General features: G+C 46.9%; 1 protein-coding gene across 2 annotated transcripts; it reads right to left on the bottom strand.

Annotated features, from left to right (window-relative positions):
* Positions 1–604: 604 nt before the first annotated feature.
* DHRS7C (dehydrogenase/reductase 7C) lies at positions 605–15,755 on the bottom strand. Of its 2 annotated transcripts, none has more exons than XM_055576540.1 (7): positions 15,619–15,755; positions 15,252–15,411; positions 12,162–12,274; positions 10,352–10,565; positions 7,914–8,006; positions 2,874–3,029; positions 605–894 (listed from the first exon to the last, which is right to left on the bottom strand). In XM_055576540.1, exons 2-7 carry the CDS (start codon positions 15,403–15,405, stop codon positions 686–688), a joined length of 939 nt encoding a protein of 312 aa, XP_055432515.1. In that variant the 5' UTR covers positions 15,406–15,411; positions 15,619–15,755; the 3' UTR covers positions 605–685. The 2 variants fall into 2 exon arrangements, with proteins under 2 accessions (XP_055432515.1, XP_055432516.1); XM_055576541.1 differs by having other exon boundaries at positions 606–894; positions 10,352–10,562.

The following is a 15,755-nucleotide window of genomic DNA, read 5'->3' as shown; positions in this document are numbered from 1 at the left end:
ACATCTGTGCCTGGGCTCCTCTTGGGACAAATGAAATCCATGGAAAAGGGCTGATTCTGCTGCCAAGACCAAGGATTAGCTCTACTGTACTGCCAACCTGGGAGCCACTAGCCCCATGCAGCTATTTTAATTTAAATTAATGCAAATTAAATAAACTAAAAAATTCCCTTTCTCATTTGTACAGGCCACATTTTAAGTACCTAACAGCCACACGTGGCTGGTGGTTGCCACACTGGACACGGCAGATGATACAATATTTCCATTATTCTAGAAAGTTCTATGTAGCAGCGCTTCCCTAAGGAGCTGGCAAGTCCAGCTTCTACGGTAGGGGGCTGACTGGACAGATCACCTTTAGGTAAAATGGAGGTGGTTTTCTGTGTGCCTGGGCAGGCTGATGGTGTGTGTGTCGAGCCCATTACGGGTCCTGTTTTTCTGCTGGATTGTCACCTTATAGAGTCGAGAAGCTTCTGGAAATCTGTCCCGGGTATGTCGCATGGGAGACACCCAGAGGCCCGGAGTGACTGAGGGCCACCCTAACTGTAATGGTGCGTATCTCCCACGTGGATTGCAGCTGGGGGAACTGTTCCCTCCCCATCCCCACCCCCGTGTTGAGAAGATGGAAGGACCCACCACCTACCAGCAAAACCTTTATTCCCCTCGAGGAGACCTGTTTGAAGCCCGGCAGTTAACCCTCCTCCGGGACGCTGAGTTTCTCCTTCACCCCACAGGCCACCACGGCGAAAAAGAGCTCGGGGAACAAGGTGCGGATGTACACAGCGGCCTTGGGGATGGGGTTGGCGAGGAAGACCTCTTGCTTCTTGCGTCTCACCGTGCGCATCACCTCCTCCGCCACGTCCACAGGGTGTGTCCCATAGGTCAGCTTCCTGAAAAAGACTGAAAAGCCCCCCGAGGAAGGGGCGGGGCTCATAGCCTCCGGAAGGGGGAGGTGGTCAGAGCCCCGCCCCCCAAGGTGGGGACTGGTGTGCGGTGCAGGGGTCCCAGCCTCAGGGCCAACCCTGCACATGCTGGCCGCTGGCCATGCGCTATGAGCAGGCACGTTACCCGCCGTGCCTCAGCTTCCGCATCTGTAAAGTGGGTGCAGTTTCTGGCACTTTGACATCCCAGGGTAGTTATGAGTGGTGGAAGGGATGAGAAAGAGCTTAGAAGGTAAGAAGGTGTCAGATATATGAAGGGGCTGCTATTCATGATTGTTGCCAGGCTGTGCTTGTCCAGTGCCTCCTGGAACCGGTTGCCCACGTCTTTGTTGTTGTTCAGTCACTAAGTGGCATCCGGCTTTCTTGCGACCTCATGGGTGGCTTGACAGGCTCCTATAGCCATGGGATTTCCCAGGAGTGGGTTGCCATTTCCTTCTACAGGGGATCTTCCCCACCCAGAAATTGAACCCACCTGCATTGGCAGGTGGATTCTTTACCATTGAGCCTTGTGAGGTAGCTGCTCTGTATAGAGCATTCTGGAATAGAGATCACAGGTGCACTTACAGAGCACTCGGGATGTGCTAGTCGCTGTTCCAAACTCTGTGAGCTGGAACCTTCCGTTCTAGGACTCTACCAGGTCGGTTTTTACCATCATCTCTCATTTTCCAAAGGGGAAACAGGTGAAGGGAGTTGCTGCTGTTCCAATACTTAATATGAGACAGAGGAGAGTTTCAGAATAGTCACTCTGGGCCACACTCTGAGCTTCTCCTCTGTGCTGCCACCTAGGGAAGGGGAGCAGCTGCTGCTGCTAAGTCGCTTCAGTCGTGTCCGACTCTGTGCAACCCCATAGATGGCGGCCCACCAGGCTCCCCCATCCCTGGGATTCTCCAGGCAAGAACACTGGAGTGGGTTGCCGTTTCCTTCTCCAATGCATGAAAGTGAAGTCACTCAGTCATGTCTGACTCTTAGCCACCCCATGGACTGCAGCCTACCAGGCTCCTCCGTCCATGGGATTTTCCAGGCACGAGTACTGGAGTGGGTCGCCATTGCCTTCTCTGAAGGGGAGCAGAAGTTTCTCCAAAACCAAATCCTGGCTGTTCAACATGGGAAACTGAAGCCCAGAGATGGGCAGTCCCGGGACCAAGGTCACACAGCCTGTGAGTGATGGAGCCTAGCCTGGCCTTGGTCTGCTGGCTGCGAGTTAGGGAGGGTTCCCTATATAGCATATTCAAAAGCAGAGACATTACTTTCCCAACAAAGGTCCATCTAGTCAAGGCTATGGTTTTTCCTGTGGTCATGTATGGATGTCAGAGTTGGACTGTGAAGAAGGCTGAGCACTGAAGAATTGATGCTTTTGAACTGTGGTGTTGGAGAAGACTCTTGAGAGTCCCTTGGACTGCAAGGAGATCCAACCAGTCCATTCTGAAGGAGATCAGTCCTGGAATTTCTTTGGAGGGAATGATGCTGAAGCTGAAACTCCAGTACTTTGGCCACCTCATGCAAAGAGTTGACTCACTGGAAAAGACTCTGATGCTGGGAGGGATTGGGGGCAGGAGGAGAAGGGGACGACAGAGGATGAGATGGCTGGATGGCATCACTGACTCGATGGACGTGAGTCTGAGTGAACTCCGGGAGTTGGTGATGGACAGGGAGGCCTGGTGTGCTGCGATTCATGGGGTCTCGAAGAGTCGGACACGACTGAGCGACTGAACTGAACTGAACTGAACTGAACCCTCTACCTGGTGCCTTGGAACTGAAGTTTTGGGGCCCCTCCCCACTGCCAGCGGGGTGCAGACACCCCATCTCCCCAGTCTCACGCTTCAGGAACACCCTGCCCTCACGGTACCCCAACCCCACCCCCCGCCACCCTGGGCGTACCCCACTCCTCCACAAGCCCTCCCCAGCTCCGTTCCCTCCAGCTGTGCTCTGAAAGCTCACATTTCCATATGGAGGCCTCCCAGTTTCCTTGGCCTGGATCAACGTGGTAGGAGCAGATGAAGGTGGGACTCACGGTGCTGACGACCACGTCATATTCCTCCACTTCTGCCCGCAGGCAGTCGAAGAAGCCGAGTGCCGCGTGCTTGGAGGCGGCATCTGGAAGAGAAACCAGCCCGGCGGTGGGTGCGGATCCCTCTGTGCCTACCGGGAGGGGGTTGGAGACACACATCCCTACAGGCTCTGCTGGGTGAGGCCGCAAAGTCCCCAGCCTTGCCCCTCACTTTGTAGATGCGGACAGAGAGCCTTTGTGAAGCAGTGAACAGATGCAGAGATGGGACCCAGTCCACTTTAACCACTATTCCACTATGTGACTTTGGGCAAGTGGCCAGTTTTTACCTTTAGAGATTCAGTTTTCTCATCTTTAAAATGTCCAGTTGCAGCCCAATTTATAATAAGCAAGGTATGGAAGCAACTGAAATGCCCATCAACAGATAAATGGATAAAGAGAATGTGGTACATATATACACTGGACTATTGTGTGTGCATACTCAGTGACTCAGTCCTGTCTGGCTCTTTGCGACCCTGTAGACTGTAGCCCATCAGGTCCTTCTGTCCATGGAGTTTACCAGGCAAGAATATTTGAGCTGATTGCCATTTCCTTCTCTAGGTCCTAGGTCACCTTCCCAAGGATCGAACTCACGTCTCCTGCATTTGGCAGGCAGATTCTTGACCACTGAGCCACCTGGGATGCCCCATACTGGAATCTTACTCAGCCACGAAAAGAATAAAATCATGCCGTTGACAACAACATAGATGGATCTAGAGATTATCATACTAAGTGAAATAAGTCAGAGACAAATCAGTTCAGTTCAGCCGCTCAGTCGTGTCCAACTCTTTGTGACCCCATGGACTGCAGCATGCCAGGCCTCCCTGTCCATCACCAACTCCTGGATCCTACTCAAACTCATGTCCATTGAGTCGGTGATGCCATCCAACCATCTCATCCTCTGTCGTCCCCTTCTCCTCCCCCTTTCAATCTTTTCCAGCATAAGGGTCTTTTCAGATAAGTTGGTTCTTTGTATCAGGTGGCCAAAGTATTGGAGTTTCAGCTTCAACATCAGTCCTTCCAATGGATATTCAGGACTGATTTCCTTTAGGATGGACTGGTTGGATCTCCTTGCAGTCCAAGGGACTCTCAAGAGTCTTCTCCAACACCACAGTTCAAAAACATCAATTCTTCGGTGCTCAGCTTTCTTTATAGTCCAACTCTCACATCCATACATGACTACTGGAAAAACCATAGCCTTGATTAGACAGGCCTTTGTTGGCAAAGTAATGTCTCTGCTTTTTAATATGCTGTGTAGGTTGGTCATAACTTTTCTTCTAAGGAGTAAGCGTCTTTTAATTTCATAGCTTCAGTCACTGTCTGCAATGATTTTGGAGCCCCCCAAAACAAAGTCTGTCACTGTTTCCACTGTTTCCCCATCTATTTGCCATGAAGTGATGGGACCAGATGCCATGATCTTCGTTTTCTGAATGTTGAGCTTTAAGCCAACATTTTCACTTTCCTCTTTCACTTTCCTCAAGAGGTTTTTTAGTTTTTCTTCACTTTCTGCCATAAAGGTGGTGTCATCTGCATGTCTGAAGTTAATGATATTTCTCCTGGCAATCTTGATTCCAGCTTGTGCTTCATCCAGCCCAGCATTTCTCATGATGTTAAATAAGCAGGGTGACACTATATAGCCTTGATGTACTCCCTTTCCTGTTTGAAACCAGTCTGTTGTTCCATGTCCAGTTCTAACTGTTGCTTCCTGACCTGCATACAGATTTCTCAAGAGGCAGGTCAGGTGGTCTGGTATTCCCAAATATCATATGATCCCACTTATATGTGGAATCTAAAAAAAATGATACAAATCAACTTATTTACAAAACAGAAACAGACTCACAGACTTTGAAAACAAGTTTATGATTACCAAAGGAGAAAGGGGGGAGGGAAAGGATAAATCGGGAGTTTGGGATTGACATATACACACTACTATATATAAAAGAGATAATAAGGACCTACAGGGAACTCTATTCAATATTCCATAATAACCATTATAGGAAAAGAATCTGAAAAAGAATGAATGTATGTGTATGTATAATTGAGTCACTTTGCTGTACATGTGAAACTAGCACAGCGTTGTAAACCAGCGATGCGTGCTAAGTCGCTTTAGTCGTGTCTGACTCTTTGCATCCCTGTGGACTGTAGCCCACCAGGCTCCTCTGTCCATGGGGATTCTCCAGGCCAGAATACTGGAGTGGGTTGCTACGCCCTCATCCAGGGGATCTTCCAAACCCTGGATCAAACCCATGTCTCTAACATCTCCTGCATTGGCAAGTGGGTTCTTTACCAGTAATGCCATCTGGGAATCCCAGAATCAACCATGCTATGTTATGTTAAGTCACTGTGTCCAACTCTGTGTGACCCCATAGACGGCAGCCCACCAGGCTCCCCCGTCCCTGGGATTCTCCAGGCAAGAACACTGGAGTGGGCTGCCATTTCCTTCTCCAATGCATGAAAGTGAAAAGTGAAAGTGAAGTCGCTCAGTCCTATCCGACTCTTAGCGACCCCATGGATTGCAGCCTAACAGGCTCCTCCATCCATGGGATTTTCTAAGCAAGAGTACTGGAGTAGTGTGCCATTGCCTTCTCCATACTCCAATATTAAATAATTTTTAAAAAAAGATTAATATTATACCACTTCTGGTAAAAATAAATCATAAAATAGAGGTAATTAATTAATTAATCATTTAAGGATAGTATCACTCTTGCCAAGTGAGAAAATTTATGTAAAATGCCTGACACGGGTGTGAATTCCTGTATCCTTTCTGGGAAGCCTGATTCCCCATGTAAGACTGATTTCTCAGGGTCCTGAGGCCGTCAGGGTTAAGAATGCAGGTGCTGGGGCTCAGATGCCTGGCTTGTAGAGTGAGGATATGGTCAGGTGTATAAATAACAGATATAACTGCTGTGAGCATAGAACAAGATGAGCTTCTGGGGTCTGAGGGAAGGACTTATCTTTATCTCTCAGTCACCTGTGTGCTGTAGGCACTCAAAAATAGGAGCTGAGTAGATGGAGAAATATACCATGTTCATGGATTGGAAGAATCAATATAGTGAAAATGAGTATACTACCCAAAGCAATTTATAGATTCAATGCAATCCCTATCAAGCTACCAACAGTATTCTTCACAGAGCTAGAACAAATAATTTCACAATTTGTATGGAAATACAAAAAACCTCGAATAGTCAAAGCTATCTTGAGAAAGAAGAATGGAACTGGAGGAATCAACCTACCTGACTTCAGGCTCTACTACAAAGCCACAGTCATCAAGACAGTATGGTACCGGCACAAAGACAGAAATATAGATCAATGGAACAAAATAGAAAGCCCAGAGATAAATCCACGCACATATGGACACCTTATCTTTGACAAAGGAGGCAAGAATATACAATGGATTTAAAGACAATCTCTTTAACAAGTGGTGCTGGGAAATCTGGTCAACCACTTGTAAAAGAATGAAACTAGAACACTTTCTAACAGCATACACAAAAATAAACTCAAAATGGATTAAAGATCTAAACCTAAGACCAGAAACTATAAAACTCCTAGAGGAGAATATAGGCAAAACACTCTCTGACATACATCACAGCAGGATCCTCTATGACCCACCTCCCTGAATATTGGAAATAAAAGCAAAAATAAACAAATGGGATCTAATTAAACTTAAACGCTTCTGCACATCAAAGGAAACTATTAGCAAGGTGAAAAGGCAGCCTTCAGAATGGGAGAAAATAATAGCAAATGAAGCAACTGACAAACAACTAATCTCAAAAATATACAAGCAACTCCTACAGCTCAACTCCAGAAAACTAAATGACCCAATCAAAAAATGGGCCAAAGAACTAAATAGACATTTCTCCAAAGAAGACATACAGATGGCTAACAAACACATGAAAAGATGCTCAACATCACTCATTATCAGAGAAATGCAAATCAAAACCACTATGAGGTACCATTTCACGCCAGTCAGAATGGCTGTGATCCAAAAGTCTACAAGCAATAAATGCTGGAGAGGGTGTGGAGAAAAGGGAACCCTCTTACACTGTTGGTGGGAATGCAAACTAGTACAGCCACTATGGAGAACAGTGTGGAGATTCCTTAAAACACTGAAAATAGAACTGCCTTATGATCCAGCAATCCCACTGCTGGGCATACACACTGAGGAAACCAGAATTGAAAGAGACACGTGTACCCCAATGTTCATAGCAGCACTGTTTATAATAGCCAGGACATGGAAGCAACCTAGATGTCCATCAGCAGATGAATGGATAAGAAAGCTGTGGTACATATACACAATGGAGTATTACTCAGCCATTAAAAAGAATACATTTGAATCAGTTCTCATGAGGTGGATGAAACTGGAGCCTATTATACAGAGTGAAGTAAGCCAGAAAGAAAAACACCAATACAGTATACTAACGCATATATATGGAATTTAGAAAGATGGTAACAATAACCCTGTATACGAGGCAGCAAAAGAGACACTGATGTATAGATCAGTCTTATGGACTCTGTTGGAGAGGGAGAGGGTGGGATGATTTGGGAGAATGGCATTGAAACATGTATAATATCATGTATGAAACAAGTTGCCAGTCCAGGTTCGATGCACGATACTGGATGCTTGGGGCTGGTGCACTGGGACGACCCAGAGGGATGGTATGGGGAGGGAGGAGGGAGGAGGGTTCAGGATGGGGAACACATGTATACCTGTGGCGGATTCATTTCGATATTTGGCAAAACTAATGCAATATTGTAAAGTTTAAAAATTAAATTAAATTAAAAAAAAGTAGGAGCTGAGGGGATGGAAGAAAAGCCAACGGATGCTTTCATCTCTGGACCCTCTCCCCCCAGGAACCATATGCTTCGTCCTAGACACCACATCTCTTGTCTTATAAGACACATAACCTGAGATGAAACTTGTCTTAGCAACTTACAGGCTGTGCGGAAGGGGATTCCAAGCTTCCCCTGGATGTTGTTCACTAACACGATTTGTCCGGTCCTCCGGGAGATCATGTCGGGGAGCAGGGCTGGAAAGCGCAGGACGAAGACTCACGGTTACAAACCTGAGATGGAGTCAGTCAGCAGCCAGCAGACCCCTTCCCCAGACCCCTCATCACACGGGCTCCTTTGCTGCTGCTAAGTTACTTCAGTTGTGTCCAACTCTGTGCGACCCCACAGACGGCAGCCCACCAGGCTCCCCCATCTCTGGGATTCTCCAGGCAGGAACACTGGAGTGGGTTGCCATTTCCTTCTCCAATGCACGCAAATGAAAAGTGAAAGTGAAGCCTCTCAGTCGTGTCTGACTCTCAGCGACCCCATGGACCCCCTACGAAGCTCCTCCCATGGGATTTTCCAGGCAAGCGTACTGGAGTGGGGTGCCATTGCCTTCTCCCACAGGCTCCTTTGCCTCCCTGCTACCTAGGTTACAGTGGGACACAGGTGGGCTGGATCCCAGCCATCATTTTTATCCAGTGTTGCCTAGGAGTGGGCTGGGCTCGACTGGTGAATTGCTGGGTTATTTTATTTTATTTTATTATTATTTTTGTGTCATGCAGGATCTTAATTCCCAGGCCCCCTGCAGCTGAAGTTAGAAGTCCTAACCACTAGACCTAACCCTGGGTGATTTTATTATATTTTTTAAAGCTTTTTTTTTTTTTTAATGGGAACCATTTTTAAAATTGTTACTGAATTTGTTACAGTATTGCTTCTGTTTTGTTTTGTTTTTTTGGCCACTAGGCATGTGAGATCTTAGCTCCCCTACCAGGAATCCAACCCACACCTCTTACATTGGAAGGTGAAGTCGTAACCACTGGGCCTTCAGGGAAGTTCCCAACCCTGGGTGATTTTAAATGACCCGTCCATGTCCTTGACGTGACACTGATTTCAGTAGTGAGAAAGCTGGCTCCCTTTCCAATTCTCCTATTCCTCCAGTAGGAAAGTTGGTTCAGGTGGGTCTTTAAAACCTCTCTTGCATGTGCTAATCTTTAAAAAAAAAAAAAAAAAAGAAAAGAGGAAAGACCTCAGCCCTGTGTCTTGGGAAAACTTAAGACTTTGTTTTGATTTCAGGTTTTCTTCCATTTATGGAGAGGAAAGGAATTTTTAATTTATGGTAAAAAAAAAAGTTCCTCTTAAGTAGAATTAATTGACAAGTGAGGGAATTTAGAAAAAGCTATGGAGCAATGATAGCACAGGTGGAATCAGGAGACGACAAAAAATCAAGACTCAACTTAGCATGCCTCACTTTGTTGCCAGGGAATCGGAGCTCTCAGAGGTTGAGGGGAGGACGCACCTTGGCTGGCCTGCTGGGTGTGTCCACAGCGACTGGGCTGAGGAAACTGTGGTCTCTGGGGCACTCTCATCTCTGGAAGCTCTGGGAGTCATCTTTCTGCTCCCAATGCTGCTTTGCCTTCATTTGTCTCAGTTCTCAGAATCCCATTTTCGTGGAGATTCTGGCTGTACAGAAGGCAGCTCAAAGATCCTGCTCTCTCAGCCTTTGCCAGTGTACCCTGCTCCCTAAATGTATATCCTTATATTCTTCCTTTTGTGATTCTGCTTTGATAAACTTTATTTAGGGTGGGGGGAGGGCTTTAACTCTTGGTTCTATTCCATGTCATCTCTAGCTATTCCACAACCCTCACCCTAGCTTCAGACCTGCATTTGAACTTGGTTGTTAGAATCTCCACAAAGGGACCATAATTTTACCCTAGTGGCTCAGACATTAAAGAAGCGGAGATGCAGGTTCGATCCCTGGGTCAGGAAGATTCTCTGGAGAAGGAAATGGCTACCTACCCCAGTACTCTTGCCTGAAAAATCCCATGGACAGAGGAGCCTGGTGGGCTACAGTCCATGAGGTCACAAAGAGTTGGCCACGACTGAGCAACTAACACTTTTCTGTTTCTGAAAAGGAACTGACGGTATTCTGGGTCTTTTGTAGTTTGGGATAAACTCTTTTCTTCATGACTGAGGACAGAATTTCAACACTGGACCAACTGTCATTATTAGGAGCAGATCAACCACAAGGTGGATATAATAGAAGGTTTGCAGGGGATGAAGACAATGGTCCAGAGATGTGGAATGGGATTGGAGGGGAGCCATGGATGTGAGTAAGAAAAGGGAAGTAAAGGGCAGGGTTTGGGAAGGGGACTGCACAGAGGAGGCAGGCAGGAATATACCACTAAGAGACTTTCACAATCCCTTTTCTTTCATCAACATTTGTAGTCGAAAGCTGAAAGCTTTCACCAAACAAGCAGGGATTTTTCTGAAGAGGACTCGAGGCTCCATCCAGAAGTGGATGACTATCTGGAGACATAACAGTGACCTCTTGAGCAGCCCAGTGACCCAGGATTCCACGGGAAGGTCAAACTCACGAGACCTTTGGTCAGTATGATGGGTCCAAAGTAATTGGCATCCATGATCTTTTTGTCGAGCTCCAGAGAAATCTTATGGGCAGGTCCCTTCACCTTCATGCTGGCGTTGTTGATGAGGATGTCCACGCAGCCATAGCAATCCAGGACCTCTTTGGCCACATCCTGGACACAGCTGATGTCTGAGAGATCCAAGAGGACCAGCTTTGGGGTGAATGTCTGCTGGACCAATGAGAAAGTCAAGGCACGTGTGGGAATATCCTCACAGACCTTGGGGCCCTTCCATCTAAGAGTTGCCCCTTTTGAAACTCAGAGCTTGTGGAATGACTACAAACAGATGATTAAATGAAGCAGAGATAACTGGGAGAAGGTAAACTGATGGAGAACATGCATCCTCGGGGACCAAGGCAACAATAACATTCCCAACATGTTAACATGCACTACAAAGTTTGATCTTCTGGTCAAGGGGCCAGAACTGAGAAATCTAAATGGAGGCTGTGCATAAATTCTCTGATGTCATTTTTTAATAACATTTCTGAGCTCCTCTTTGGAAATGGCTTTCAGACTGGCTTCCAAGCCACAAGAGAATCTGCCCAGTACTTTGTAGCCACATTTGTTTTTTGGCCAAAATGATATACTTGATATAAATTTTTTGGAACACCGTCTGTATAGGTGCAAGGCATTGTGTTCAGCTCTAAACATGCTGTCATCAAGATTTTCATGATTTAGAAGGGGTACAGATGGAAAAATTGATAATTCCACATGGCAGATACAATCCTGGTGTTTCACAAACATGAGTCCTGAGATATGCCCTTAAAAAAGCATGTTCTCCGGTTCAATATATTTGGGGAATATAGACTACTATACATTTTTCTTGGAGATAACACAATGCATATTTACATAACAAAGGTTCTGAAAAGTCCTGCAGTAAAGAAATCAGTCAGAGAAGCTTTCTCTAACTCAGTATTTCCCACACAGTTGACCTCAGAACCTCCTTTTTACTACTTCACGACCAATACCTGATAAAATCCCAGGAAACATGCTTTGGGGTTTTGGTGTTATCCTTTTGCTTCATCTCCTCAAATACCAGACTTAGTTCTGAATTATTTTTGGCTTTATCCAAAATCCAAATCAACATCAAGGGCAAAGATTAATTAAAAAAAAATTCTTGACACTTCCCTGGTGGTCCAGTGGTTAAGATTCTGTTTCCAGTCCTTGGTTGGGTACTTCCACATGCCATGTAGAGTGGCAAAAAAAAGAAAACAGATCCTAAAGAGAACTCTGAAAGCAATTTCTTAAACAATGATCCAGACATGCCTTGAAAACCCCAGCTTCGTTGAAATGTGTTTACCTCCTATATAACTTCATGGACGGGGACGGAAGTAAAACGCTCGGGGCTGCACATCGCGGCTTGAGGAATCTTGGTTTCCCGACCAGAGATTGAACACGGCCCCCTGCAGCGACAGCGCTCAGTCCTAACCACTGGACCACCGGGGAAGTCCCTCTTTGAAGGAGGTATTATTTGAAGTATTATTTTAAAAGTCAGCCATAAGAATTTATAAACAGAGCTGTGTCTATGACATACCGTATCTTCTGGGTCCTCTGAGTCTGACTTAAATAGAATGGGGTGGGGCTCAGAGGCTAGAGAAGAAATTTTTGGCGTGGTGAGGGTTCAAAATGAATCACCCCCCAAGTCCGCTGTGTCAAGATTACATTTCCCCAAAGCTATCACCAGATTTCAGGCAGAGCTGCTCTGGGACAAGCATGAAGACTAAGGGTGCCCAGGGGTTGCCCGTGCTGGCTGTCCGAAGGCCTTACCTTGCTGGGATCAGCCACACTGATCAGGGCATCGTATAGACCCTGAAGCCTCTCCCAGTTCTTTCCACACAGCACCAGCCTGGCTCCGCCGGTATGGAACACCCGAGCACACTCTGTGGGGAAGAAGGAAGGAGGACAGGACGCACTGAGTGGATGAAACTGCTGATGGGGGGTGGGGTGGTTACAAATTCGAGGATTCGAAGAATTCAGAAGGCTTAGAGCTATGAGTTCCTTTAGAGGGCATTGCATTCAACCTCCTCTGGAATTTCTTCATGTTTCCAGCCTCAGCATGGCTGCCTTCTGTGAAGGGCAGCTCACGGGGGTGTGAAATAGCCCCTCCTCCACTGGGCAGTTCTGATTTTTGGGACACTCTTTCTTTCTTTTTAGCCAGGCTATGTGGCATACGGGATCTTAGTTTCCTCACCAGGGATTGAACCTGTGCCCCCTGCATTGGGAGACTGGAGTCTTAACCACTGAACCAGCAGGGAAATCCTGGTATATTCTTTCTTAAACTGGACAGAAAGATGACTCTGTCCAATAAGACCCCCAGAAGCACAGTGTTAAGTATATCTCAGTCTGAGGATATCGGAGACAGTTGCTATTTTTTTTTTTTTTTTTCAGGTCAAATGTCACTAGTTTCCTCTACATTTTCCTTGTGGGTTGATGCCCCAGCTAGGGTTCTTTTTATTTAAAAAAAAAAAAGTGAAGCTGTCTTCTGTCTAGTTCATTTTATTCTAGATGAATTTCTTGTTTGCTCAATGTTCTCAACTGGGCAGTGATTGGTGGATACAAATATTTTTATGTGGCAATAACGTTGATATTTAAGAACAATAAAAGCTGGACTTCCCTGGAGGAGCAATGGATAAAAATCCACCAGCCATTGCAGGGGACACAGGTTTGATCCCTGGTCCAGGAATGTCCAACAGTCAGTGGAGCAACTAAAGCCCATGCACCACAATTACTGAGCCCACGTGCTACAGCTACTGAAGCCCGCATGCCCGAGAGCCTGTGCTCTGCAACAAGAGAAGCCCTGCAGTGGGAAGCCCACGCACTGCAAAGTAGCCCACGTACCGAAAAGTAGCCCCCGTTTGCTGCAACTAGAGAAAGCCCATGCGCAGCAAGGAAGACCCAGCACAGCCAACAAACCAAACAATAAAAGCTAACAGACTTTGACAGTTTACTTGCTTGAGTGGCTATTGAAAGAGGTTTACACATATTAGCTTATTTTATTCTCACAGTCATCCTACGCAGCGGTTTGTTATGTTGGGTTCCCTAGAAAGAGAACCTACAGGGTTTTAGCCACTGGGCCACCAGGGAAGTCCCTCGGTTCTTTTTTCTTGAAAGATCCTTTTAAATATATGTGGTTTTTATAATAAGAGAATTCACTAAAGGAAACCATTTGGAGGGAGAATGGCTAGTCTCCCCGAGTTTGGGGTGTAATTTTCAGTGGCAGCGGCAGCTGCGCTGGGTGTGGGCAGCCCTGGAGGTCGTGTTTCACAGACCAGAGGCCTTTAGTCTGAAAGAGACTTTTTGATTTCAGCGATATTAAAATACACAAAGATGGCCCAGGGCCATCGTAAGAGACCATTGATTAAGAGACAGTTAGCTCAATTTCTGGCAAACCACTCCAATATTCTTGCTGGGAGAATCCCATGGACAGAAGAGCCTGGCGGGCTACAGTTCATGGGGTCACAAGAGTCGGACACCATTTAGCGACTAAACCACCACCACCAGCTCAATTTCAGGAATGGTTAAAGGAAGAAAACGGTGTGTCTTAGAGGTGATGAAACACAGGCAAGGTTTGTGTTCTCTGAAGCAGTTTAAGTGCAGTGGTTAAGTATTTTGAAGATCATTCTTGCTGCAGACACAAGTGGGTACAAGGTGACTTCATTCCTGACTTGGCTGAATTATGTGGGTTTGGGGCAAAGGTTAGACGTCCTGACATCTCTGTCTGTCTGGTTTCCCTGGGAGACAGCTTGGCTCTGGCCCCCTTGCTGCTCTCCAGTGCTAAAAACTGGGTTTGGTCAGGTTCTGTGGGACCGTGTGTGTGCTGTGGGCTATGTGTAACTGACCTCATCCGCTCAATGCCCCTCACTATTTTTTTTGCCTGGGACCTGAGAAATGGAGCACTTTGAACCCAGAATCACTGCAGTCGGCAGCATGTTAAAGCCACCGTAAGAGTTTACTGAAGGTCACACCCCCACTCCCAGCTTCTCAAGTTACTTCTAAATGCCTTCAGAACTGGGAAGTGATGTGGTTGAATCAGGCCAATCGTAAGACAACAGGGATTATGGGGTGTGTGGCACGCTGGCGTTTGCGTTCTCTGCATGATTTGTTCATTATTATTGCCGCTGCTAACATTTGAGAGGTGCCCACGACAGCGCCAGGCACTGTCCTAGGGGTTTCCATTTCTTAATTCATTTAGTCATCACAACCGCATTACGAGGCACAGAGTATTAGCATCCTTGCTTTCAGATGAGAAATCCAAGGCAGAGAAATCAAAACCGGTTAGTAATTGGTGGAGCCAAGAATTGAACCCAGCTCACAGGTCTGGCCTCATCACCAGTTCACTGCCCCAGTTGAGGGCTTTGAACTTCAAAATTTCTAGAAACTCCCTGAAGGCAAAGCAAATCACTTCTGCAGACTGCTTTTGGCCTATAGGCTGTGCATTTGCAACCCTAGATATTCCAATCCCCTCATTTCTCAGGCAAGCAAGCTTTAGCCTCCAAGAGAGAAGACACTGGCTGATTAACATATGCTGGGAGAGAACTCAGCCTTGACCCATGCCCTCCTGCCCAGAGGGCACACCCACACCCCACACTATGGCCTCTCATCCTTCAGGGCAGAAGTGGGCACAAGAGGCTGTGAAGCTCATTTGTGTGTGCTCCATCGTGTCCGACTCTGTGACCCCATAGACTGCAGCCCACCAGGTGCCTCTGTCCATGGGATTCTCCAGGCAAGAGTACTGGAGCGGGTTGCCATTCCCTTCTCCAGGGGGTCTTCCTGACCCAGGGATTAAACCAGAGTCTCCTGCGTTGGCAGGCAGATTCTTTACCACTGAGCCGTCGGGGAAGCCCGAAGCTTGCTTACCCTTGCCCAGTCCTGAGATGGCGTCGGTGATGACCACCACCTTGTTCTGCACGACTGACTTGGACCACAGCCGGGACACCTCCTGGTAGATGAAGAGGAGACCACTGATTCCTAAGAGCAGCAGGGGCAGCATGAGCACGGCAGTGACCCCCATCTTGTTCTGGGAAAAACGGGGAAAAGGAACTCGCTTGACAAAGGGACTCGGAACCCAAGGCAGAGGAGGCCCGAGGCTGCAGGGCACATTCAAGCCCTGAGCCCGGAGCCTCCTCTCCAGGAGCCAGGCTCTGTGCAAACCCCCTGAGTGCTGCTTCCAGAGCTCCTGGCTGCATGCTAATCCCCAAATGGTCATGACGAGGGAATTACTCACAGTGTTTTCAGAAGCAGATGGAATCCGGGGACCTGCCCTCCCAGAGGTTAATTACGATTTTAATTAAAATGTGCCTGCATTTTTGGAAGGAAAGCCATGCGTTAAGGCCACTTGCTTGGGCCCTAATGGCTATTTAT

The sequence above is a fragment of the Bubalus kerabau genome, chromosome 4 (genome assembly GCF_029407905.1).
Source record: "Bubalus kerabau isolate K-KA32 ecotype Philippines breed swamp buffalo chromosome 4, PCC_UOA_SB_1v2, whole genome shotgun sequence".
In the NCBI taxonomy this organism is placed as follows: Eukaryota; Metazoa; Chordata; class Mammalia; order Artiodactyla; family Bovidae; genus Bubalus; species Bubalus kerabau.
The sequence above is the reverse complement of the archived record's forward strand: the minus strand, read 5'-3'. Positions and strand labels throughout refer to the sequence as shown.